Genomic DNA, 25,226 nt, shown 5'->3' on the forward strand with positions numbered 1-25,226 from the left:
AGTAGGTCTCAAACTTCATTCTGAAATATGCCAGGTTCTTGTCTGCACAAAATGAATTAAAGTGATTTTTTTTTAGACTACCTTATCAAATTGGGGACAAGAAGGGACCCACCCTAGTTTTTTGGACTGTAAAGGTGGGGGAGGGAGAGATACAGGTAATCCTCAACTTAACGACCTCAGATTGAGCCAAACATTTCTGTTGCTAAGTGAAACATTAAGTGTGTTATGCCCTTTCTTTCTTACAGTTCTTAAGTGAATCCCTGTTAAGTTAGTAACAAAATTGTTAAGCGGATCTGACTTTGCTTGTCATAAGGTTACCAAAGGGGATCACGTGACCCCAGGACGCCGCAACCGTTGTAAGTACGAGTCAGTTGCCAAGTGTCTGGATTTTGATCACGTCACCACGGGGGTGCCGTAACGGACGTGAGTGTGAAAAACGACCATGTCACTTTTTTCAGTGCCATTGTAACTTTGAGCGGTCCCTAAATGAACTGTCGTAAATGGAGGACTACATGTCAGGCTTCTGTTTACCCTTACAGAGTTAAGTTAGAGCTACTACCTGGGTGTGCTGCTCGTCTGGACTGCGTCCTAGGGCAGACCCCAGATCCTTGATAAGTGAGTTGCACTAAGGTGGGCATAATTTGTCTTCAGCCAACAGGATCTGCCCATTTCCTTGACTTTGTTAGGTTGGCATGTTTACGGGCTCTTGCAGCGTTCCGACAAAAAATACGACGAAGCCATTAAGTGCTATCGAAATGCTCTGAAGCTGGATAAAGACAATCTGCAGATCCTCAGAGATCTTTCGCTGCTGCAGATCCAGATGAGGGATCTTGAGGGATACAGGGTAAGTGCTTCTGTTTAATCAATCAGTCATTGCCTCACTTAAATCCGTTTGTGTGCAGAACTTAATCACTCGTTGAAATAGATTTGTAGAGCAGATAGATAAATGGACACAGACAGACAGACAGACAGATAGATGGATGAGAGGATGGATGGATGGATGGATGGATGAGAGGATGGATGGATAGATAGATTAGATAGATAGATTAGATGGATGGATGGATGGATGGATGGATGGATGGATGGATGGATGGATGGATGGATGAGAGGATGGATGGATAGGCAGATAGATGGATGAAAGGATGGATGGATGGATAGATGGATGGATGGATGGATGGATGGGAGGATGGATGGATAGACAGATAGATAGATGGATGAGAGGATGGATGGATGGATAGATAGATAGATAGATCAGAGATGGGATGGATGGATGGATGGACGGACTTGAATTATTTTGATGAATTGGAAAATTACATATTAGTTGTATTTTCATGTTATTTTAAATATTTTTTAAACTTTGTATCTATGGGCTACTTGTATAGACACAATTTTAGCAAACAAAATGATAATACAAAAGGATCTTCTGGGGAAAACTTTTGCATTTTCTAGCTTTAGTGTTTCTCCATTATGTTCTTTAATGCCAGAGCGCAAATTTCAACAATAAATAGTCCATTTGGTTTCCTAGTCCGTTTGGATAGGATCAAGAGTTACTGCTTAAGCTGGCCCGAGCGGAGTAGATATTAATATGATTTGACACTGTGCTGAATTCAAATTCCTTCCACCCCATAGAGGGAAGACTGTGGTTTGGGAGACTCTTAGCACAGCTAAGCTTAGCTAATTTTCTCTTTTAGTGGTAATGGTAGGTTTTTTGTTAATCGTCGAGTTTGACCATGAAGTAACCTGGTTTCCTCCTTTCTCCATTTCTTTAAAACTTTAAAAGTTCCTTAAAACTCCTCTTCCCTTTTAACATTTCTTTCTGCTCTATAAGTAGCTTGTAGAGTCAACGTAACATGAATGAATGAATGAATGAATGAATGGACTACGGGAGACCTCATAGCAGTATTTCAATATTTGGGGGGCTGTCACAGAGAAGAGGGGGGGTCAACCTAGTCTCCAAAGCGCCTGAAGGCAAGACAAGAAGCAACAGATGGAAACTAATCAAGGAGAGAAGCAACCTAGAACTCAGGAGAAATTTCCTGACAGTCAGAACAATTAACCAGTGGAACACCTTGCCACCAGAAGTTGTGCTTCGTCACTGGAAGTTTTCAAGAAGAGATTGGACAGCCATTTGCCTGAAATGGTATCAAGGGTGTCAAACTGCCAGCCTGCGGGCTGGATGCCTCATAGCAAAACCGCGCCCACCCCATTGCCGGCAATGGCAAAAAAGCCGCGATACGGCACAACACGTCACATGATGTTGCGAGTTTGACACCCCTGGTCTAGGGTCTCTTGTTTGAGCAGGGGGTTGGACTAGAAGACCTCCAAGTTCCCTTCCGCCATTCTATAAAGGCTAGATGACATGCAAGGTCCCTTTCTATTATTATTGTTGTTGTTGTTATTATTATTATTATTCCAATAGGTGTGACTTAATGTTCATTCTAACTCTTAGACACCGAATTTTAAATGAAGATTGTTAAAACTAATCATCTAAAACCCCAACTTTATTTCTGAGACAGCTTTTCTGTTTCTGATGGTTTTGATCCTTCCTAGCATTGATTTTAAATCTTCCATGAAGAATGTGCATTGTTTAGAACACCGTTCTTAATTTTGTTTGTTCTTTTCTTTAAAGGAAACCCGATATCAGTTACTTCAGCTCCGACCCACTCAGAGAGCCTCGTGGATCGGCTATGCAATTGCATATCATTTGTTAAAAGATTACGACATGGCCTTAAAATTGTTAGAAGAATTTAGGAAAACCCAACAGGTAAGACTGTTAGTCAGAAGGGGCCCGTCCTAATGTCCGCGGATAAGACTTTGGAGCAGCCGCATTTCTCCGTGAGACTGGCTCTCTCCTATTCTATTTAAAAATCACATCACCAAAGCCTGAAGGGAATGAAGTGCTGCTTTTAATTAATAATTAACTTTTGCTTCAGTCAGTAGGAATCGGCCGCCCATCATAACGTGGTACGCATTTTAAATGAAAACAAAACAAAAAAAACCCCAGAGTTTTCCATAAAACGATTTTGTTCCTCAAAAGCGAGTTGTTACCTTTGTCCAGACCGCAGTAATGAAGCAACTTGGAATAGATTGTTCTGTACCAGCCTGCTACCGGCCCTGCAGAAAAGGCAGGGACAACCCCTTTTACACGAAGGCAAGAGGCTGGAATTACGCCTGCCAAATTTATTGCTACAAAAACAAATAGAACAAGACACAAACCAAGAAACAGGAGCTTTTCAAGCGGTTGCCTTCAGCAAACCAGCCCTCCCACGCATTCCCCTTTTAAACAGTTCAGGGTGTGGCTTCTCTCTGCCTCCTTCCGAGGAGCCCCATTGCCTTCCTCTGTTTACTCCTGATTGACTGCCTCCTGCGTCGGGCATCCTTGAACAGGGCCAGCTGTGGGTCATCTTCATCCACGCTGTCAGGCTCACACAGCTGGGTCTGCGTCGCGACCAGGTGAGAGAGGCCTGGCTGGGGGCTCTCATCAAGCTGTCCAACCCCCTCAGCAAGCTCTTCAACACCCCCCTCCTCCTCCTCCTCCTCTGAGTCGTCCGACCCAACTGCCGAACCCACAGGCTGACCCTGAATCACAACATAGATTCTTTATGTTGTATAATTTACAACGCAAACATATATATTCACCACTGAGTTCAGCGGATCTTCATTCGAAATTAAAGATCTGTTCGTTAATTTCAAAGCGATAGTAGAAACTAGATAGTAGAAAAAGTGCAGAGAAGAGCAACAAAGATGATCAGGGGACTGGAGGCTAAAACATATGAAGAACGGTTGCAAGAATTGGGTATGTCTAGAACAGGTGTGTCAAACTGCCGGACGCGTCACAACAAAACCGCGCCCAGCCCATTGTCGGCAATGGGGAAAAAGCTCCGATACGTCACGCGACATCACGCGACGTCACGAGTTTGACATGCCTGGTCTAGAAGGACTAGGGGTGATGTGATAGCAGTCTTCCAATATTTGAGGGGCTGCCACAAAGAAGAGGAGGGGGTCAACCTATTTTCCAAAGCTCCAGAAGGCAAGACAAGAAACAATGGATGGAAACTAATCAGAGAGAGAAGCAACTTGGAATTCAGGAGAAACTTCCTGACAGTGAGAACAACTAACCAGTGGAACTACCTGCCTCCAGAAGCTGTGAATGCTCCAACACTGGAAGTTTTTAAGAAGAACTGGACAACCCATTTATCTAAAATGGTAGAGGGTCTCTTAATTCAGCAGTGGGTTGGACTAGAAGACCTCCAAGGTCCCTTCCAACTCTGTATTCTGGTATTCTGTTTTTTTTTTTTACACACCTTATGCGCTCTTTTTAGTACGTTTTCAGGTATATAAACAGTTTATCAAAGGAAGAAGTCAAAAGTCTGTCACAACCACATTTCAGAATCTAGGCTAATATGAGCAGAAATACATTATAATGCCGGCATAGCCATTGTCATTTGAAAACACCCTTTTCTGGTGCTGACGTTGCCCATATATATCAAAAGCGACAAAAGTCCGGCGGAATAGAAGAAATTGTCCAATCAAATTATCTACTCTGAATTGTTTCAAGTGCAGACTTTTCCTAAGCTGAACGTTTTCTGCTCTTTTTATTCATTTGCAAAAAAAAAAAAAGACGTTTTGATGTAGTAACCTTAACCCAACCAAATATCAAATCTATCTGGTTATTTTTCAGGTCCCCCCCAACAAAATAGACTACGAATATAGCGAATTAATATTGTATCAGAACCAGGTGATGAGAGAAGCAGACCTCTTTCAAGAGTCGTTGGACCACATCGAAACTTATGAAAGGCAAATCTGCGATAAACTCATGATAGACGAAATTAAAGGTAATTTAATTTTCATAAGCCTCGATCCTTAATTTTTCATAGCCCCGTTTCTTTCCTTGCGGGACTTTAAATCAGAGGGTTTTCCCCAGTCGGCCATCCCTTTATATAGAACCAGAATTTAAATAGTATAATTTTTCTCATTTGAAAGGCGCTGGGTTTTTTGTCAAACTAGGATTTGATACTAAATTGGCGCCAGTTAAGATTAAACGGAATTCAAGAAGGATTGGGCTTGGATCATTTATGAGAATGTAATATATTCTGCCCCCCACGAACGTACCTGGGGTACACCAGATGGGTGTCATATTTAACTGCGCTGTGGCTGTTTTCGAAGCCAGCGTAAGAGTCGCCCCTTTTCAGCGTCCAAAGCTTTTCCATTTTTTTTAAAACTTTAAAAGTCAAGTGTGATTATATTATTGCTGCAGGGGAAATGTTGCTGAATTTGGGACGCCTGGAAGAAGCGGCCGAGATCTATCAGGAACTGATCGATCGGAACGCAGAATGTTGGCGTTACTATGAAGGCCTGGAAAAAGCTTTGCAGCCACGTACGAGAAGGAATTGTACATTTTGCTTCAAATTTAGTGGGGTGGGGGGGGGTTTTGAAAAAAAATATGTGGTGTCCCAGGAGCCTTACATTTGGGGAAATACAGATTTTTCCTCGACTTCCACCCAAAATTTTAAGTGAGTTTTGTCCTGTTTTAAGAAGAGACTGGGCAACCATTTGTCAGAAATGGTATAGGGTTTCCTGCCTGAGCAGGGGGTTGGACTAGAAGACCTCCAAGGTCCCTTCCAATTCTTTTATTCTGGATTCTGACACCCCCGCACACCCCAAACACGGTTGTTAAGTGAATCTCTTACCTTGCTTGCCAGAAGGTCGCAAAAGGGGATCATTGTGACGCTGGGGCACTGTGACCGTTCTAAATCTGAATCAGTTGCCAAGTGTCTGAATTTTGATCTTGTGATCTTGAGCACGCACCAGTGGTCGTAAGTGTGAATAACGGTCATAAGTCACGGTTTGCAGTGGTGTAACTCGGAACAGTTGTAAGTGAGGACTGTCTTTGGATATTCATTGCAGTCTCTCTAAGCTTAAACTGTGGGTTGCGCTGTAGTGTTGGACTGCAACTCTTCTGCAAGAAGTTACTTGAAAATAATATCTCCTTGTCTGGACATGAGATACTTAACTATTTCATTTGGTTGTCATTCGTGAAAACAGCCTACCCAACTCGATATTACTTCTAGTAACTTCAAACTTGGTGGAGCAGTGGGCTAATGCCTCCTTAAGTAACACCAGCTGCCTGCAATTAGTGCAGGTTCGCGTCCCACCAGGCTCAAGGTTGACTCAGCCTTCCATCCTTCCCAGGTAGGTAAAATGAGGACCCAGATTGTTGGGGGCAATAAGATGACTTTGTAATAATGCCACTTGGGGTGTGTGTGTGAAAGCCCTAACAAGCAGGCATATACATAGAATGAAGGCTACTGCTAAGCACGTTGATTTGTGCTTCTTAGATTGTAAGTCGCCCTGAGTCTTCGGAGAAGGGCGGGATATAAATGGGATTTTAAAAAAAAACCCTGCTCTATGGGAGGGAACTTTATGCTCTGTGTTTATTTGGAATTTTTTTTTAAAAGCATATTAAATTCTAACTCGAATTTAAAAAGATATGTTGAGCTGTATCCAGATTTAAATGAAGGGAAAATGGGATGGGACGCTATTTGCTGGGGAGAACAGTTCACACAACAGAACTCTCTGTTGTTTAACGAAGTGGGTTGCGAGTTGTAAAATGACTTGTAAAAAGGAAGGAAAACTACTCGATTTATTGCTTGCACAACTACGGTTTCCCAGGAAAAGGTCAGGCAAGTGAAATGGAATCATTGGATTTTGCCCGGCAGAGTAATGCAGTGGTCCTACGTTGCTGCTTGTTCCTGAACTGTGTGACTTTCAAGGCGTAACTCCAATTTTACATTTGTCATCCATCCATAGATTCTTTAGAAGAGAGGCTAGAAGCATATGAAGAAATAAGCAAGCGGCATCCTCGGGCTGTTTCCCCGAAAAGGCTACCTTTAAACTTTGTCACAGGTAACGTTGCTGCCTTTCTGTACGTAGTACGGCTCCACGATACTTAAAAAAAATCGGTTGATTTTTTTTTTCCATTTCCTCTACAATGGAGAATTCGTCTTTGGTGTGTTTTTTCCCTCTCAAAATATGTATTTTATTTTATATTTTACTTTGTTTAGATACCGCCATGAACTGGAAAGCAATTTTCAGAAATGAAGCATTCTGGCGAAAGAAAACCTCGTGGGCTTTTCAGAAAAGCTCCGTGTAGCTGGATTTTATTGAGATCCAATAACTTGTAACAGTTACTGCTGTGGCCAAAAGCCGTTTTCTGGGAATTTGGAGATATTGATCATTTAATCGGAAACACTCAGCTACCTCTTTGCAACCAACACGAGTGATGAGTTTGGAGGCTTTGCCAACCTGCCAGAAAGATACCAAAAGTATTTTTTTTTGGCCATTATTTATTTGTATCCCGCCTGTAGTATTTTTACAAACAACCCAAGGCAGCAGACATTTTCTCTGTAACAACAACCCTGTGAGATGAGTTGGGTTGAGAGAAAGATACCTAAGGCGGGACTAGAACTCACCGTCTCCTGGTGATTGGCCCAAAATCACCCATCCAGATTTCATGCCTAAGGCAGGACTAGAACTCACAGTCTCCCGGTGATTGGCCCAAAGTCACCCATCCAGATTTCATGCCTAAGGCAGGACTAGAACTCACCGTCTCCTGGTGATTGGCCCAAAGTCACCCAGCACGCTTTCTTGCCTAAGGTGGGACTACAACTCACCGTCTCCTGGTGATTGGTCCAAGGTCACACAACTGGCTTTCCTGCCTAACGGGACTGGAACTCACAGTCTCCTGGTGATTGGCCCAAAGTCACCCAAATGGTTTTCATGACTAAGGCGGGACTAGAACTCACCGTCTCCTGCTTTCTAGCCTTGTGCCTTAACCACTAGACTAAGCTGGCTCTCCAAAAGTACCGGCGCATATTCTTGACGGGGAATATGATTGAATCTCCCTAGCAATGACATTGACAGTTGGTTATTTAGGCCCACCATTTGTAAGGGAGCGAGATACTTAGGAGTGATCAAGTTCCAACAGAAGATAATATTTGTAGCTCAGAGTTGAACTTGTGGGGTCCTTGGTAGTCTCTGAGCTTGATTGTTTTCTTGCAAACGTTTCATTACCTGACTGGGTTAACATAATCAGTGCTAGGAGTGACTGAGGTTTTGAAAACCCCATTTCCTTCTAACAACGATACTAAATTGGCACCCAGTAAAGATCAACGGAATTCAAGAGAGATTGGATTGAGACCGTTTATGAGCATGTAAGGACTCTAGCCTTATGACTTGCTTAACTCCGCCCCCTTAGCTCTGCCTGCTCTTCTCCTACATCAGTGCAAGCAAAGCATTAATAAAGAGAAGAAACCAATTTTTTGAAAACATATAAAGTTTTGTTGAGGCTTCTTGGAGCCCAAGGATTGGAGTTAGCGTAGAAGGCTACTCTAGCTGCATAAGAATTAGATGCTACAGTAGTGGCCAAACTTTGGGGGAAAGGTGTATTTTTGAGGTTTGATGGCTAATAACACCACTTTTTTTTCCGAGTAGTACCGTAAAATTATATAACAATGGAAAGATAAATTAATCAAGAATGTAATGCAACAAAGTTTGTTCAATTATCTGAATTCTATGAAAAGTTATAGCCAAATAACCAGAAAAAGGAAGCACAACTTGCTTAGGTTGACTTCAGGTGGCTTTCCTTCATCTGATTGCAGCCAATGAGCACGAGTGTTTAGAGAGCCAATCCGGTGTCATCTTGTTTTGGCAATGAGCCAATCAGATCACAGTAGGATCCAGTGATTGATGTCATGTATTAAAGCTGAGAGGAGGACGTTTGTCAGTGTGTTATGTGATTGCTATCGTTGGTTGGGGGGGGTTGTGTTGTTTCATTGAGTGAGCTTCTGAAATGTAATAAAATTAAAGTAATGCTGCAAAGAGTTGACTGGTTGCCCAGAAAGCGATGTAAAATAGTATTGTTAAGTGAACAAGGCTACAGTCATAAAGGAATTAGAAGAAAAACAGGTGGAAACTTAACCAAAGGTGGCATATTTGTACTGTACCTTTTTCCCAAAAGGTTTCCACTGTGTGTTGGGGGGAGAGAGCACAGGGGGAGGCTCAGCTAATCTCAATGTACACATGTTGTACTTTGACAATAAAGGTTTATTATTATTATTATTATTATATTTGTACTGTACCTTTCTCCCAAAAGGTTTCCACAATTTTGACCACTACTGTAATTATAAAAATATTGACTCCATCACTTTCTAAATTGAAATTGCAAAGTAAGATTGTTCCTCAAAACTTTGATAGCCTGAATACAAACCAGCCATATGCAAAAAAGAGTATTTGATTCTTACACATATTTAGATATTTTCTGTATAATTTTGTATAATTGCAATTAATTTTGCATTTGACGTATTCCAGCAACTAATATTAGCCGCTAGTTTTAATTAGGTCACGTAGTGACTGAACACCTTGTGACTATTGTTCATTCCATCCAGAGATGCAGTAGCAAACTATCATGTACTGTACTATATGGGTTTTAAGAACGAATTTGTCCCCAGCAATTTTTTTTAAAAAATCAGCTTGGTTAACTGCAATCTACATATATTATGCAAATGGACCCAATTTCCACCCCATTTTTCTAGAGGAATGCAAGTTACAACATGAACTTCTCAAAATAGTTTTTTTAATATTGTTATCTTTGAAATTTTTTTTCATAGTTCATGCAAAATGAGCATAGAGCTATTGTAATATAATCGATATGTTTTTGCTTCTAGGTGAAAAATTTAGAGAACTGTTGGATAAATTCCTAAGGGTTAACTTCAGTAAAGGTTGTCCACCCCTGTTTACTACTTTGAAATCTTTGTATTACAGCACAGAAAAGGTTAGTTTTCTTACAATCCTAGCATGCGTACGTACGTACACACACACACACACACACACACACACACACACGGATATATAAAAGAGCATGTATTTATTTCACAAACCATTTAACAATAATTGTTGCTTTCTGGCAATATCAGTTGGATGGAACCAGTGGAGAAGTGGGTTCTTGTTGGGAAAAAAAAAGCCAGATTAATGTAATCAATGTAACTTCAAGAAAAAAATATGGATACACTAATTCCCACAATGAAAGAATCAATGGAGCTGGCAGAGAGGGTGAAATTCATTGCTTTAATTAAATAAAAGAATACATTCCATTTTGTTTCACCTTGGAAACCGCTTTTAGAGGCTATGCTTGAGATAGAAAAACAGTGGAATTCTGATTTTGGGATTTGCTATTTAGATAAATGTGTTATTATAGAAACGGTTACTGTAGACTAAATATGCAAAAGTAGAAAATTGAGACTGTAATGTTACTATCTTTATTCTACCGTGCTGAACATATTTGAAAGTCAATCCTTTTTCTTTTTTTACTCCATACTTATCTTTCCCCCTTTTCTCCCTACCCCCCTTTCCCACTATCTTCATTTTAACTTGTATTTTCTATTTGATAAGCTTAATACAATTTTAAGGGGGGGGGAACAAAAATACCCAACATTTTATTTGGAAAATAACTAGGGTTGCTGCAGAAAGAGACTTTAGATGGCAGCAAAGAGAGGCAGGCAACTCTCTTTATTGCCATCTAGTGGTTTTCCAAGGAAGTGTTTTCAAGAATGTACAGGAGTCTTCAACCTCTGGGCTTTTTGCAACCGGGCCAAGGAAATGGCATTCGAGCACACGCATGCACATCCTCACTTGCACGAGCAGTGGGCAAGCATATGCACGCACGCTCCATTTATGTGAGTGGCTGGTGCACGCACAGACTGCTTGTGCAAATGGAACTCTGCGCACACGCTAGCCGCTCATGCAAAACCATCCCCTCTTTCTTCCCTCCCCCACCGGTTGAGGAACTCTGCAGTAGTGGGAGTTATACAGAAAGCCCCTTAAACATTCTAACAAGTAAGAAATCGCAGTGTTACTTGTTCCTTGAGTTATGTGCTTTACATAACCAACGAATGAACATTAATTGAGGCAGTGACCACAGGAGTATTTTAACACAAAGATCTCAACTCTCATTTGTAGATTTCAACCATCCAGGAGCTCGTGATTGGTTACGAAGCTTCTTTGAAGACCTGCCACATGTTCAGTCCAGATGGTAAGCTTCAGAGCTGAAGAACAGAGCTGAAATAACCAAGTTTAGTGAGGGTAATCTGGACTGGTATATCTTCACAGGGGAATCTGTTTTCTGAGAACCGAGCATTTTGATGATACATACTTCTAGGTTAAGTGTTGAGAAATGTTCTGTGTGTGTTGCAGAAAATGGAGAGCAAGAACCGCCGACAACGCTGCTTTGGGTTCGTTATTTCCTTGCCCAACACTTTGACAAGCTTGGCCAATTTTCCTTGGCATTGGATTACATTAATTCTGCTGTGACTAGTACTCCGACGTTAATAGAGCTGTTCTATTTGAAAGCCAAAATTTATAAGGTAATTGCACTTCCTTAAACACCTCATATTCAGAATATGTCATTGGTGCCTATATATTTTGTATAACTTGATAATGCAACTGAACACAAAGCTATTTAGTGAAGAGCAGGATGATTTGACCTGTAGAATAACTAGAGTAGAGTAGAAGAAGAGAAGTATGGAATGGAATGGAAGTAGAATTAGAAAGGAATATTTTCCTGGGCTCCAAGATCACTGCAGATGGGGACTGTAGTCAAGAAATTAAAAGACGCTTGCTCCTGGGGAGGAAAGCCATGGCAAACCTAGACAGCACACTAAAAATCAGAGACATTACTGTGCCAACAAAAGTGCGTATAGTCAAGGCTATGGTCTTCCCAGTTGCAATGTATGGCAGTGAAAGCTGGACCATAAGAAAGGCTGAGCGCCAAAGAATTGAAGCCTTTGAACTCTGGTGCTGGAGAAGACTCCTGCGAGTCCCTTGGACTGCAAGGCGATCAAACCGGTCAGTCCTAGAGGATATCAACCCTGACTGCTCTTTAGAAGGCCAGATCCTGAAGTGGAAACTCAAATCCTTTGGCCACCTAATGAGAAGGAAGGACTCACTGGAGAAGAGCCTCATGCTGGGAAAGATTGAGGGCAAGAGAAGAACGGGACGACAGAGAAGGAGGTGGCTGGATGGAGTCACTGAAGCAGGAGGCATGAGCTTAAATGGACTCCAGAAGATGGTAGAAGACAGGAAGGCCTGGAGGAACGTTGTCCATAGGGTCGCGAGGGGTCGGACACAACTTTGCAGCTAACAACAACAACAACAACAACAACAAGAGCAGAGCAGTCTGTAATAGAACAGGCTAGAATAGAATCTTTATTGATTAAGTCATTTGACCTTGTAGAAAATATTTATGGTTTGTTACCAACACACAAATGTCAATTCAGGGACTTTCTCGCAAGATGGCTGCTGCACAGTAAGAGCTTTTTTTTCTCTCTCTCTTACCAACAATCTGCTGGTTTTACTACCAAAGGTGGTTTTTTTGGCAGTGCTGCTCCCTTGTTTTGAATGGGAGCAAGTAGGAATGACCCAAGAGGACTTTTAGGTAATCGTGGACCCAGTTGGGAATGGGGGGAGGTCTTGAGGATTCCAATTCCCTCTGGAAGCGATCAAAACATTAACTGGGCATATACACTTTCCTGTCATCAGATTCGTTTACTTAAGCATGCCCGGGTATTAACTTTCCCTTTTTGAATTTATTCTTTTCATTTTTGCTTTTTGTTTTTAAAAAATTGGTTAACTCTTGAATGCTGATTTACAAACGTCAGTTCGTCTCAGAACATGATGCTAGAGTGCCAGAGCCTCTGATCCTGTAACGTTAGGAAGAAAGAGAATTAAGATGTAGCTTTTATACTAATTGTTGTCCTTGAGAAAATCTAGGTTTGCTCTAATGCTCTGCAATTACTGATGTGATTTTTCAGCCGTGACAGTTTTCTAATTATGATCTTTTTTATATAAATTCAGTATATTCCGAGTTTATTTTTCACATAATGAAATATGATAGAGATGGCTGTAATTTTATCCTTCCAACATTTCAAGCAAAGGAGAATTTTTTTTAAAAATGCTACCTTTTCAGACTCGGCCTGGTGCACTTGTTATAGGATGAAATGAAATTAAAAACAGATTCTCTTGCCCCATAGCATGTAGGCAACCTCAAGGAAGCTGCCAAATGGATGGATGAGGCCCAGTCCTTGGATACGGCAGACAGATTTATTAATTCCAAGTGTGCAAAGTATATGCTGCGAGCAAATATGGTCAAGGATGCTGAGGAGATGTGTTCCAAGTTCACACGGGTAAAAGAAAAATAATTATGTTATCACAAAAGGTTAATAGAAGTAAATCTTGGTTTTCCTTTTTTTTTTAAAGAATGCATCTGTCATTGCAAACTTTTTCACCGAGTCATCTCAAATACACTTTCGATATATTTACAGATGCCTATTAAGTATGAAATGGCACTTTTTTTTTAAAAAAATGAGTCTAAGTAGAAGCAGTGATACATTTCTAGGAAGAACAGATTTCTTAGAAGGAAAGAAAGAAAAGAAGGAAAGAAAAAAGAAAAGGAAAGAGAAAGAAAGAAAGAAAAAAGAAAGAAAGACGGAGTTGCAAATATAATGAGGATAATGTATTGGAGTGATTGCTGTGATGGGGAGGGAGGGAGGAAGAAATGGAGGAAGGAAGATGGAAGGAAGGAAGGAAGGGAAGAAAGAAGAAATGGAGGGAGGAAGAAAAGGGAAATGGAAGGAAAGAGGAAAGGAAAAAAAGAAAGAAAGAGTTGTAAATATAATGAGGATAATGTATTGGAGTGATTGCTGTGATAGGGAGGGAGGGAGGGAGGGAAAAAGATGGAAGGAATGGAAGAAGGAAAAGATGGAGGGAGGGAGGAAGAAAAAGAAGGAAGAGGGAAGGAAGGAGGAAAGAAGGGAAAGAAAGAAAGAAAGAAAGAGAAAAAGAGAGTGGTAAAGCCTTGGTGGAGCAGTGGGCTAATGCCTCCTTAAGTAACACCAGCTGCCTGCAATTAGTGCAGGTTCGAGTCCCACCAGGCTCAAGGTTGACTCAGCCTTCCATCCTTCCGAGGTAGGTAAAATGAGGACCCAGATTGTTGGGGGCAATTAAGCTGACTTTGTAATAATGCCGCTTGGGGTGTGTGTGTGAAAGCCCTAATAAGCAGGCATATACATAGAATGAAGGCTACTGCTAAGCTTGTAAGCCGCCCTGAGTCTTCGGAGAAGGGCGGGATATAAATGGAATTAAAATAAAATAAAATAAAATAAAATATAGTGAGGATAACGACAGTATTGGAGCATATGGTGAAGGGAAGTATTTTTTACAGGACGTCTTAATAGATGGAGACTATTTCTAAAGTACTTTTCTCGTTCCCCAGGAAGGGACTTCTGCCACGGAGAATCTCAACGAAATGCAGTGCATGTGGTTCCAGACGGAATGCGCTCTCGCTTTTCAAAGATTAGGAAAATATGGCGAAGCTCTGAAACAGTGCCACGAAGTAGAGAGGGTGAGCCGATCAACGGATGGATTTCTTTCTTTTTCTCCCCCCCCCCCCCGATCACCGCTTCCCCCTAACGAACGTGGGTTGGATTAAGGCGCCCTCCTCCGAAGAGCATCGGTCAGGAAAGGATCCTGAATTTAGCAGGATCCTGCCACAGAACAGAACCCAAAGGAGAAAGAATCAAGACACTTGTTACCATGGGGCCAAGCTCCTTTCCTAAGCAAACTGTTCTGATTTGAACTTCAGTTTCTTGTGGGGGGGGGAGAGAAACACCCGGTCTTTCCTTTCAAAGGAATGGCAGGGCTGGAAAGGGTTTCGTAAAATTGTAAAGCCTCTTTTCCCTCCCCCCCCCATTCCCCCCATGTTGGAAATTATGTCGTTGAAAAGTGTTGCTTCGTTGTAAGACGAGAGCGAGTTCGCAAATCGGCAGCCGCCACTAAACAGGCACTGGAAAACAATAACGCTACCATCCACCAAAAACCTCTCGGAAACCCCCAACCGATGATTTCAACCGATAGTACCCACCGTAACACACAAGCCAACTAAAGCCCTTCACAGCATCCCAAGTCAGGGGTCGGCAACCTTAAACACTCGAGAGCCACTTGGACCCGTTTCCCAGAGGGGGAAAAAAAAACAACACTGGGAGCCGCAAAACTCTTTCTCTCGTGCGCACGAGGGGGGGAACTTGATTGAAGAGTTTAATTAAAAAGAAAAAGAGGCTGCTGTGCATGAGTTCTCTCTCTCTCTCTCTCTCTCTCTCTCTCTCTCTCTCTCTCTCTCTCTCTCTCTCTCTCTCTCTCTCTTCTCTCCCTTCCTCTCTATTCCCCCCCTCTCTCCAGTCTTCTGCTCACCTGGCAAGCTGGCTTCATGCTGTTCTGGACAAGCTGACACACATTCTTATTGGGCTGGCTCTCCTGCCCTGCTTTCTGCTGCTTCCTGCTTCCTGTGGAGACGCAGCAAAGGCAGAAGCCCTGCCCAATAAACTTGTCAGCTTCTCGGAGAACAGTGTGAGTTACACACATAGACAGAGGGAGAGAGAGAGAAGAGAAGCGCAAGTCTCTGTCTCTCTCTGCAAATGGCTGGGAGCCGCAGGAGAAAGCTGAAAGAGTCGCACACGGCTCCAGAGCCGTGGGTTGCCGACCCGTGTCCTAAGTAGACAAAAATCCCAGCAGTCCCAGAAGGAGAAAAAAAGAGGAGTCATTCTGTATTCTGTCCTGTATTTCAGCACTTCTTTGAGATCACAGACGACCAGTTTGACTTCCATACGTATTGTATGAGGAAGATGACCTTGCGTGCCTACGTCGACCTCCTGAGGCTGGAAGACGTGCTGAGAAAACATGCTTTTTATTTCAAGGCGGCCCGATCGGCCATCGAAATTTACTTGAAGCTTCACGACAACCCCTTGGCCAGCGAGAGCAAAGAACAGGAAGTGAATTCAGGTATTTTACGTTTCTGTCAAAAAAAGAGATTTGAATCTGATGTGCTGGGTGGAGCACCCGGTCTACCAAATATAAAGCAGTCCGTTCTGCGTTTGGCTCCAGTCTAGGAGCATCTTTGGCAGGCAGACGTCACTCCTGTGAACACTGTAAATTCCAAATTTTGGGACTGACAGAAGAGTTAAAGGGAGGCTAGGATAGCTATTTCAAGCTCTTTAGCTCTCATCACTTAGTCTTACCCCTCTGGGATTCGAACCTGGGCAGCTTGCCTGTTGTTGTTATTTGCAAAGTCGTGTCCGACACATCGCGACCCCATGGACAACGTTACACAGCTGTATTAGGCAGATTTGAATGTATTTCCGAACGGTGATTACAGAAGTCAGTTTATTTGCTCTGTGAGGAATTCAAAGTCTCAAAGTTTTGTTAGCTCGATGCAGAAATAGGTGTTGTTGTTTTAGAGGGCAGAGAGAGTCCTGGGAGTATCTGAGCTTGGTAGTTCTCTCGCAGACCTTTCATGACCCAAACTAGGTAACATCATCAGTGCTAGGAGGAAGTGAGGTTTATTGGGGAGGAGGAGAGGAGGGGTGGGGGCTGTGGAGTCCTTGGTGCTCACTGAGCTTGGTTGATGATTTGCAGACGTTTCATTACCCAAACTAGCTAACTTCATCAGCACCAGACGAGGTAACGTCATGTGCACTCCTCCTCCTCCTCTCCGCAAACCCCACTCCCTTCTAGCACTGATGATGTTACCTAGTTTGGGTCATGAAAGGTCTGCGAAGAAGCAACCAAGCTCAGAAAGCACCAAGGACCCCACAGTCCTCCTATTCTTCTTCTTCCTCCTCCTCCTCCTCCTCGTCCTCCTCGCAAATCCCACTCCTTTCTAGCACTGATGATATTACCTAGTTTGGGTCATGAAAGGTCTGCGAAGAAGCACCCAAGCTCAGAGAGCACCAAGGACCCCACAGTCGTCGTCGTCCTCCTCCTCCTCCTCGTAAATCCCACTCCCTTCTAGCACTGATGATGTTACCTAATTGGGTCATGAAACGTCTGTGAAGAAGCACCCAAGCTCTGAGAGCACCAAGGACCCCTCATTTCAACCCTGAGCTACAAATATTCTCCTTTATCAGTAATTAGAGTGCAGGTGGCCCTTGACTTACAATCGTTCATTTAGTGACCGTTCAAAATTACAACGGCGCAGAAAAAAGTAGCGACCATTTTTCACACTTGCGAGCCATGCAGCGTCCCTGTGCTCCCACAATCCAAATCCAGATGGTTGGCAAACATCTCATACTTAACGATGGTCGCGCAGTGTCCCGGAGTCATGTGACCCCCTCTTGTGACCGTCTGGCAATCAAAGTCAACGGGGAAGCCGGAGTCCTTCAAGAACTGAACAACTGCAGTCGATTCGCTTAACACGGGGGCAAGAAAAGTCACGAAACGGGTCCAAACTCACTGAAGAGGTGTCTCGCTTAGCAACATAAATTGAAGGCTCAATTGTGGTCGTAAACCGAGGAGCACCTGGAGAAGCTGAATGCGAGAGCTAAATTTGTATTTTCGTAGCCTTTTGTGGTTTGTTTGTTTTTTTAAAAAAATCTGACCTTGGATTCAGCCCGTGTCCAAACAGACTGTTGTGATTCCTCGCCACCCAGTGGACCTGACAGCTGAGTCTGAGGAATCAAGAGGAGGAGGAGGAGGGGCCTGGAGTGACATAAGAATCAGAGGAAGGCTCTGAGGAGCTCCAAAACTTTACAGTCGGACGAGAAGCCTGGCCCCTCTACTCGCCTTCAGGCTGAGACACAGCTGTGCTGGGAGACTGAGTTGGACAAATCCAGGATGCACGAAAGCGCCGGCAAGAGAAGCGAGCAGGACAGAGGGATGCAATGGGGCGGCTCCATAGGCAAAGGAGAAGGCATTAGGAAGCCAGGCCTGAATGATAAAAGGGAAGGTGTGGGAGGTGCTGGTTGCCGAAGGCCACCGTTCATGTTGAGGATGGAGTTTCTGTAGACTGTGTTTGTTTGCCTTGGACATTGACTCAGGTCTGCGAATAATAAAAGGGGTTGCTTTTTTCTTGGGGTTCCTGCCTGCTTGTTGGAAGAGGGGCTTCTCCTTGTGAGCGTAACCAGGACCCAAGTAGGCTGGGACAGAACACAAAGACGTTCTGTTTGTTTCCCCACAGAAAACCTTTCTGCCAAAGAATTGAAGAAGATGCTGAGCAAACAAAGGCGGGCGCAGAAGAAAGCCAAGCTGGAGGAGGAGCGGAAGCACGCCGAGCGAGAGCGGCAGCAGAAGAGTCAGAAGAAGAAGCGAGACGAAGAAGAAGAAGAGACCAGCGGCCCCAAGGAGGAATTAGTTCCTGAGAAACTGGAACGGGTAAATCCGACTTTGGCCTCATCGCCGGGGTTCTTGGCCTTGCGCGGTTTCTCCTGGATGTAAGAAGATCAGCCTAACTTCTAAAAACTAACCACAGGCAGTCCTCGACTTACAACAGTTCGTTTAGTGATCATTTGAAGTTACAACGGCACTGAAAAAATGGACTTAGGGCCGTTTTTCCACACAACCGTTTTGGCATCCTCGCGGTCACATGATCAAAAGTCATATGCTTGGCAACTGGCACGTACTTACGACGGTTGCAGTGTCCTGGGGTCACGTGATCCCCTTTGGCGCCCTCCTGATAGGCAGAGTCCATGGGGGAAGCCTGTTACATGTAACAACTGTGTTACAACTGCAGTGATTCACTTAACAACTGTGGCAAGGACTCTTTCAGTTAGGAGAAATTGTGTCCTAGCCAGTTCCTACAACTTGGATGGTGGTTGTTACTTTTAGTCGCTAGATAACAGCTGAGGCAAGTAAGACTACGTTTGCTACCAGAGTTACAGGTATTTGAGCCCAGAAGGTCCACTGCTAAGTGAGACATTTTTCAGGTGAGTTTTGCCCCATTTTACAACTTGTCTTGTCGCCGTTGTTAAGCAAATCATTGCAGTGGTTATGTTAATAACACGGTCGTTAAGTGAATCCGGCTTCCCCCACTGACTTTGCTTGTCAGAAGGTCGCAAAAGGGGACCACGTGATCCCGGGACACTGCAACAGTCATAAGTACATGGCAGTTGCCAAGCCTCCGAATTTTGTTCACGTGACAAATGTGGATGCTAAAATGGTCGTCAGGGTGAAAAACGGTCGTAAGTTGCTTTTTCCAGCGCCGTTGTAACTTTGAACGGTCGCTAAAAGAACTGTTGTAAGACGAGGCCTTCCTGTAGATTAGAACCAAGAAGTCAAGAGGTCTTCTGAAGTGAGAGAGCAGCTCAACCTGTCTATCCTCTTTGATCTCTCTACCGTGGGAGCATAGCTACTCAAATATGACGAAAAAAGGGGGAAAGAGCAAAGACTTTGGCACCAAATTACGACAAGCTTACTCTTTGACATTCTTTTCACACACTCTTCCTCGTAACCCACTCAGATTTCTTTTCTTGAGGCAGGTGGAAAATCCGCTAGAGGAGGCCATTAAGTTCCTCATACCTCTGAAGAGCCTTGTGGCAGACAACATAGATACCCATCTTCTAGCCTTTGAAATCTACTTCAGGAAAGGTAAAACCCGCGCAGTTGTAACGTATACAAATAAGTCGATGGTTTTGTGAGGCTTATATTTGTACTGTACCCTCTGCCAATTTTACATTCTGATCAACGTGTCGAATTTGCTTAGCCTCTAAAATTATCTGTACAGAACACAGGGAGAAGTTCTAGATTAGCTTAAATAAATCTATTTTAGGTAGCGCTGCAACAGTCAAGATATATTTCATCTCCTGCATAAACGTGTTAATCTTGAAGAAAGATGCTTGGCTACCATATAATGTACAGTATTTCTCTAAGCTATTTAATTTATATAGTCCAGTTCAACAAGCAGGCCTCTGTTAATAATATTTTCAAACGTAATAGATAGATATGGTAGAGATAGAGATAAAGAGAGACATACAGATGACAGACAGAAAGACAGACATAAAGATAGATAGATAGATAGATAGATAGATAGATAGATAGATAGATAGATAGATGATAGATAGATAGATAGATGATAGATAGATAGATAGATAGATAGATAGATAGATAGATAGATAGATAGATAGATATATAGATAGATAGATAGATAGATAGAGAAATAGAGACATGACAGATATAGATAGAAAGACATTTATAGATATGATATATAGATATGATAGATGATAGATAGATAGATAGATAGATAGTTAGATAGATAGATAGATAGATAGATAGATAGATAGATAGATAGATAGATAGATATAATAGAGATAGATATGATAGAGATAGAGATAAAGAGAGACAGACAGATGACAGAAAGACAGACATAGATATTGATAGATAGATGTAGATATGATAGAAATAGACAGACAGACAATACATTTGTTTAAAGGATTTTTTATGTAATTTATATAGTCCAGTTCAACAACCAGGCGTCCTCTACTTCTTATAGTTGTATTTATTTTTATATTTATATTTATACACACACACACATAATACGCCTTTTCCCATGGGGCCTTATTTAAACAATAAAACTGCATATTTTTTTTCAATCCAGGAAAGTTTCTGCTAATGTTGCAGTCTGTTAAAAGAGCTTTTGCTATTGACGACAGCCACCCCTGGCTCCACGAATGTCTGATTAAATTTTCCAAGTGTGGTAAGTACGAAATAAAATCAGCCGCTTGCTTTGGGGTAAAATTCTGCTGAGTTTGCTAAAAATAATTTTTTAAAAAAAAAACAACCAGACCAATATCTTGGTTTGCATCCTGACTGGAGGTCACAACACGTGCTCTTTATATTCGTAGTGTCAAACCACAGCAACCTGCCAGAAATCGTGAACAAAGTTCTCACCCAAGAAATGGAGAAGATTTTTATTAGCAAAGATTTGGAAAGTTTTAACGAAGAATTCCTCAAACGTAACTCTACCTCTATACGGCATCTGCTCTCAGGTATGTATGGGCTGGTGCGTTTAAACCCTGATATGCTGATAAACCTACATTTCACTGCAGGAATAAACCATGTGTAACAGAACAGGAGCTAACACAATCTGACGTGCTCATTGCGTAAGACAGAATTTTGCAAATTCATTACTGTTTTCTCGTGCAGCAGTCCTCGTCTTAAAAACGGAGCCCGACCTTTACTAAGTGAGACATGTGTTAAGTAAATTTTGCCCCATTTTGCAACTTTTCCTGCCGCGTGTCTTAAGCGAATCACTGCAATTGTTAAGTTAGTAACTATATCTGGCTTCCCCCATTGACTTTGCTTGTCAGAAGGTCACAAAAGGGGATCACGTGACAACCCCCCCCCCCGGGATACTGCAACAGTCATAAGTACATGCCAGTTGCCAAGCCTTTGAATTTTGATCACCTGATCATGAGGATAGTCGTAAGAGTGAAAGAACGGTCGTAAGTCCCTTTTTTTCGTGCCGTTGTAACTTTGAGCGGTCACTAAACAAATTGTCGTAAGTCAGGACAACCTGTATTATAAAGCATATGGTCACAAGCCTAGATTGAGCAATAAAGAAGCTAGGTTATCGTTTGATTTAATTTCCCTGACTTCTGATGAATACACAGGCTTAACTTTGTCTTCTCGTTCAGAGAGAGAAAGAAAGAAAAATACGTTTCTGCATTGTGTTGTTGTGACTACTTTTTAATTTCGTCGTCTCAGTGTTTGGTCAGTAATGCCACCAGCGGGAAGATCTTTTTCCACGTAATAAAAATCTCTGGTGTTCGTATCTCAGAACAGCGACCATAGCATCCAGCAAATAAATATATTTTTCTAATGCGTAATAGATTGGATGTCTTCCTTTTTAAAAAAATCTTAAACTACTTCTCTGCGTAATTGTTTCAAACGGATTAATAATATAAAGTATAATGGGCTGCAGCAGCTAAACGCCTGGGTTTTTCTTCATATAAAACTAACACCCTTTGCTATTAATAAGCTGCTTTCTTTTCTCCCCCCTCTTGGAGGTGCCAAAATGATGTATTTCCTGGATAATTCAAGGCAAGAGAAAGCAATCGCCATTGCTACCAGGCTGGACGACATGACGAGGGACAGAAACGTGAAGGTAAAAATAACCCTTTTTTCCTCCCCGAGTTTGGGATAGCACACCCTTTAAATACACATTTCATTATTGCTTGAAGGAATGGCCTGTCGGGTGCCGGGGTGAAACTTCCAAGTCCAGAATAATTTCAAATGGGAAAAATAAATGTTGAGCGCCCAGGAAATCAGGAGATTCGGGCAGTTCAAATGGGCATAAAGTTTGATTGCAAGCTTAAGTTCTCGACAAGAACCTGGCCAACTAACAGTTTGAGGGAAATGAGCAGGAGATAAGTAAGGCATTCAAGGTGGGCTGGACTGAGATCTCTTGCGGGTGCGCAGGGACTCATGACTGATGACGCGTTTGACCCCCTCCCCCCCTCGGGCTCAGCCTGGTCGTCTCCTCTGCAAGTGGTCCTTGGCTTGCGACCGCAGTCGAGCCCAAAAGCGAGACATTTGTTAAGTGAGTTTGGCCCCGTTTTGCGACCTTTCTCGCTGCCATGGTTAAAGCAAATCACTGCCGTTGACAAGTTAGTAACACGGTTGTTAAGCGAAACCGGCTTCCCCCATTGACTTTGCTTGTCAGAAGATCTCAAAGGGGGGGGGAATCACCTGACCCGGGGACACTGCGACCGTCATAAATAGGCATCCGTTGACAAGCGTCAGAATTTTGATCGGGGGACTGTGGGGATGCCTCAACGGTCGTAAGTGTGAAACGGTCATTTTTTCAATGCCATCATAACTTCAAACGGCCACCAAATTAACTCGGTAAGTCGAGGGCTACCTGGGTTAAATCTGACGAAGAATTTGGCTTTTGACATGTCTGCTTGCGTTGTTGTTACCTGCAGACTTTAACAACCGTCTTGGACTTCTTGCGTGATGGCACCTTTGGAGACTGTCACAGCCAGGGCGAGGCGTATCGGACCGCATGCCACAAACTGTTCCCTTTAGCCACGGCCTTTATGTCTCCCGCCAGTGAAGAGGACAGCTGCTTTGCCCCCGCGAATCGTATGGCCTTCAATCACGAAGGGCTAACCAATGAGATTTAAAAACAGAAGGCGGGACTCGCCCCTGACAGTCCAGGCATCTTTCGGGATCTTTCAACTGGATCGAATCGGAACCACTCAGATCTCCAACTCGGGGAAGCTTGAGGCAAATCTGCTGTGCTGTAAAACTCCTTTTTTCCCCTCAACAAGAGCTGCCAATGTTGATCCACACAACCCTTTTTGTTTAATACTGGTCGTGTTTATACTTGTACAGCTATAAATCTTTTTATTCTTAATCCTGGGCGCATAAATTCCACGGCCCACACAAATAAATACAATCGCCTCTTTCAAAACGTGTGGGACGAAATACAAGGAAGATGTCCATAAGGGGGAGAAGCAGCAGCCACCATCTTGGCTTCGTCCCCATCCCTGGAGAATCCTGCATGTGAACGTTAACAAACCAGGATAAATATATCCTCGCACATGTTTTTCATCGGTTTTAGGTTTTTGTGGGCTCCTTGCTGCTCGCTGAGCTTGGTTGTTTTCTTGCAGATGTTGCATTGGCCAACATCATCTTCAGGAGGTAACTGGACTGTCTTTGTTTATCGTTGAAGACATTTCTCTTCTCACCCAAGAAGCTTCTTCGGCTCTGACTGGATGGTGGGGAGTGGAAGGATTTATACTCCTTGCAGACAGCTGGTCATTTGCATCTTTTTGGAGAGTTGTTGAGGCCACTTGGAGATTTATCTCTTCAGGGTCCAAGTGGCCTCAACGACTCTCTAAAAGAAGGCAAACGACCAGCTGTCTGCAAGAAGCTGAAGAAGCTTCTTGGATGAGAAGCAAAATGTCTTCAAAAAAACCAAGGAAGTCCAAATTGCCTCTTGAAAAAAGCACATTTGGGATACATTGACCAACTAGGTAACAACCACAGCAGCAAACCCCGCTCCCTCCTAGCACTGATGACGTTCCCTAGTTGGGTCATGAAACGTCTGCAAGAAAACCACCTAAGGACCCCTTATCTCAACCCTGAGCTGCAAATACTCTTTTCCACTTCTTTCAAAGCATGGATCCTTGACGATGTGTGTTGGCATAGTTTTGTCAGCTTCCTAGTGTTGTATGGAAATTCTGATTTAACTGGAAAGGTGCATTTGGGTTTTTAAATTGGAGAACGTGGCTTTTTTTAAAACGGTAAATTATTTTGGTTCACGATTCCTTTCAATGATTCATTGAACACTTACTGCCATTAAGCTGCCTTTATTATGATTATTAAGACCCCTTGTTATTACTTACAGAATTGTAAAACATTTCACTTCCAGCGGAGAATGTGACCATAATAATAATGCTGAGCTCCATTAAAATTTTCGGGAAATGAATCAGAAACCAGTAGTCTCAAAGATACCGTCATATTACATGCTGCAAAGCTATTAACGTTAAGAGGTTTTGTTTTTTTTAAAAAAGCACAACTTAGTCCAATTATAAATCGTATTGCCTCTTTTTCCCACCGTTTATTTTTTATATCTTACCGTACATGCATTTCGCATATAACCTATCAACGTTTTGATTCAGTTTTAAATGTTTTTTCCCCCCTTTCAGGAGATAAATAATGATTCCTGAAAATGTAAAAGGAAATCCACTGTGGCTTGTATAAAAAAATAGTTTTTTAAAAAAAGACAATGAAACCAGTTTGCTTTCATTTCCCCCCCCCCCCCAGTAATGTAAATATTTAAGATGACTGAGGTCCTATGCAAAATTTTAAAAAGGGAAGATTTACCAAGATGTCATTAAGATAATCTCCTTTGTCATTTACTTAGGATCAATAGTTGAATGAAAAACTTACTTGTAAAAAGTCAACAGTGTAATGCTGTAATAAATTATTTTGTACACTTGCTGCTGGCATTTTGTGTTTAAATACCAGCTGAACACAGGATGGATAATATTTTCAAGGCTACAACTGCACTAGGGTGAAAGGACTCAACATAAGAATAACCAATTTAATATCTTTTAATCTGCCTTTTCTGTAAAGATGAGCCGGGCAGTCCTCGACTTGCAACTGTAATGGAACCCAACATTTCTGTTGCTAAGTGAGACAGTAAATGGAGGACTAGCTGTGATCACATTGTATTGGTGCCCAATGACTTATACCTTGGTTAATGATGGGACTTTTAATTTTGCAGAAGTCACATGCACGAGAAGATGTCTTTTATCCCATGTAGATAACATCAAAGGTTTTCTCCTGGAACGGATGGCGGATTAGATGTTGTGTCAATCAAATCTTTATTAGGTCAC

The 25,226-nt window shown here is 42.5% G+C and overlaps 1 protein-coding gene across 2 annotated transcripts in view; it reads left to right on the top strand.

The window, feature by feature from the left end:
- NAA16 (N-alpha-acetyltransferase 16, NatA auxiliary subunit) overlaps positions 1-24,826 on the top strand; it is a 45,106-nt gene extending 20,280 nt beyond the window's left edge. The window contains exons 4-20 of one of the 2 annotated variants that reach the window (XM_083362317.1): positions 687-844; positions 2,630-2,764; positions 4,682-4,835; positions 5,258-5,377; positions 6,811-6,906; positions 9,726-9,832; positions 11,017-11,089; positions 11,251-11,420; positions 13,086-13,238; positions 14,327-14,455; positions 15,675-15,888; positions 18,062-18,255; positions 19,359-19,467; positions 20,474-20,572; positions 20,721-20,864; positions 21,885-21,982; positions 22,803-24,826. In XM_083362317.1, the coding sequence (XP_083218443.1) occupies positions 687-844; positions 2,630-2,764; positions 4,682-4,835; positions 5,258-5,377; positions 6,811-6,906; positions 9,726-9,832; positions 11,017-11,089; positions 11,251-11,420; positions 13,086-13,238; positions 14,327-14,455; positions 15,675-15,888; positions 18,062-18,255; positions 19,359-19,467; positions 20,474-20,572; positions 20,721-20,864; positions 21,885-21,982; positions 22,803-23,003 (2,354 nt within the window). In that variant the 3' untranslated portion in view covers positions 23,004-24,826. Of the gene's footprint in view, positions 1-5; positions 845-2,629; positions 2,765-4,681; positions 4,836-5,257; positions 5,378-6,810; positions 6,907-9,725; positions 9,833-11,016; positions 11,090-11,250; positions 11,421-13,085; positions 13,239-14,326; positions 14,456-15,674; positions 15,889-18,061; positions 18,256-19,358; positions 19,468-20,473; positions 20,573-20,720; positions 20,865-21,884; positions 21,983-22,802 lie in introns of both variants that reach the window. The other variant, XM_083362318.1, reaches the window with a different exon arrangement.
- The last annotated feature ends 400 nt before the right edge of the window (positions 24,827-25,226 follow it).

This window comes from Vipera ursinii (genome assembly GCF_947247035.1).
Source record: "Vipera ursinii genome assembly, chromosome: 4".
Lineage (NCBI taxonomy): Eukaryota > Metazoa > Chordata > Lepidosauria > Squamata > Viperidae > Vipera > Vipera ursinii.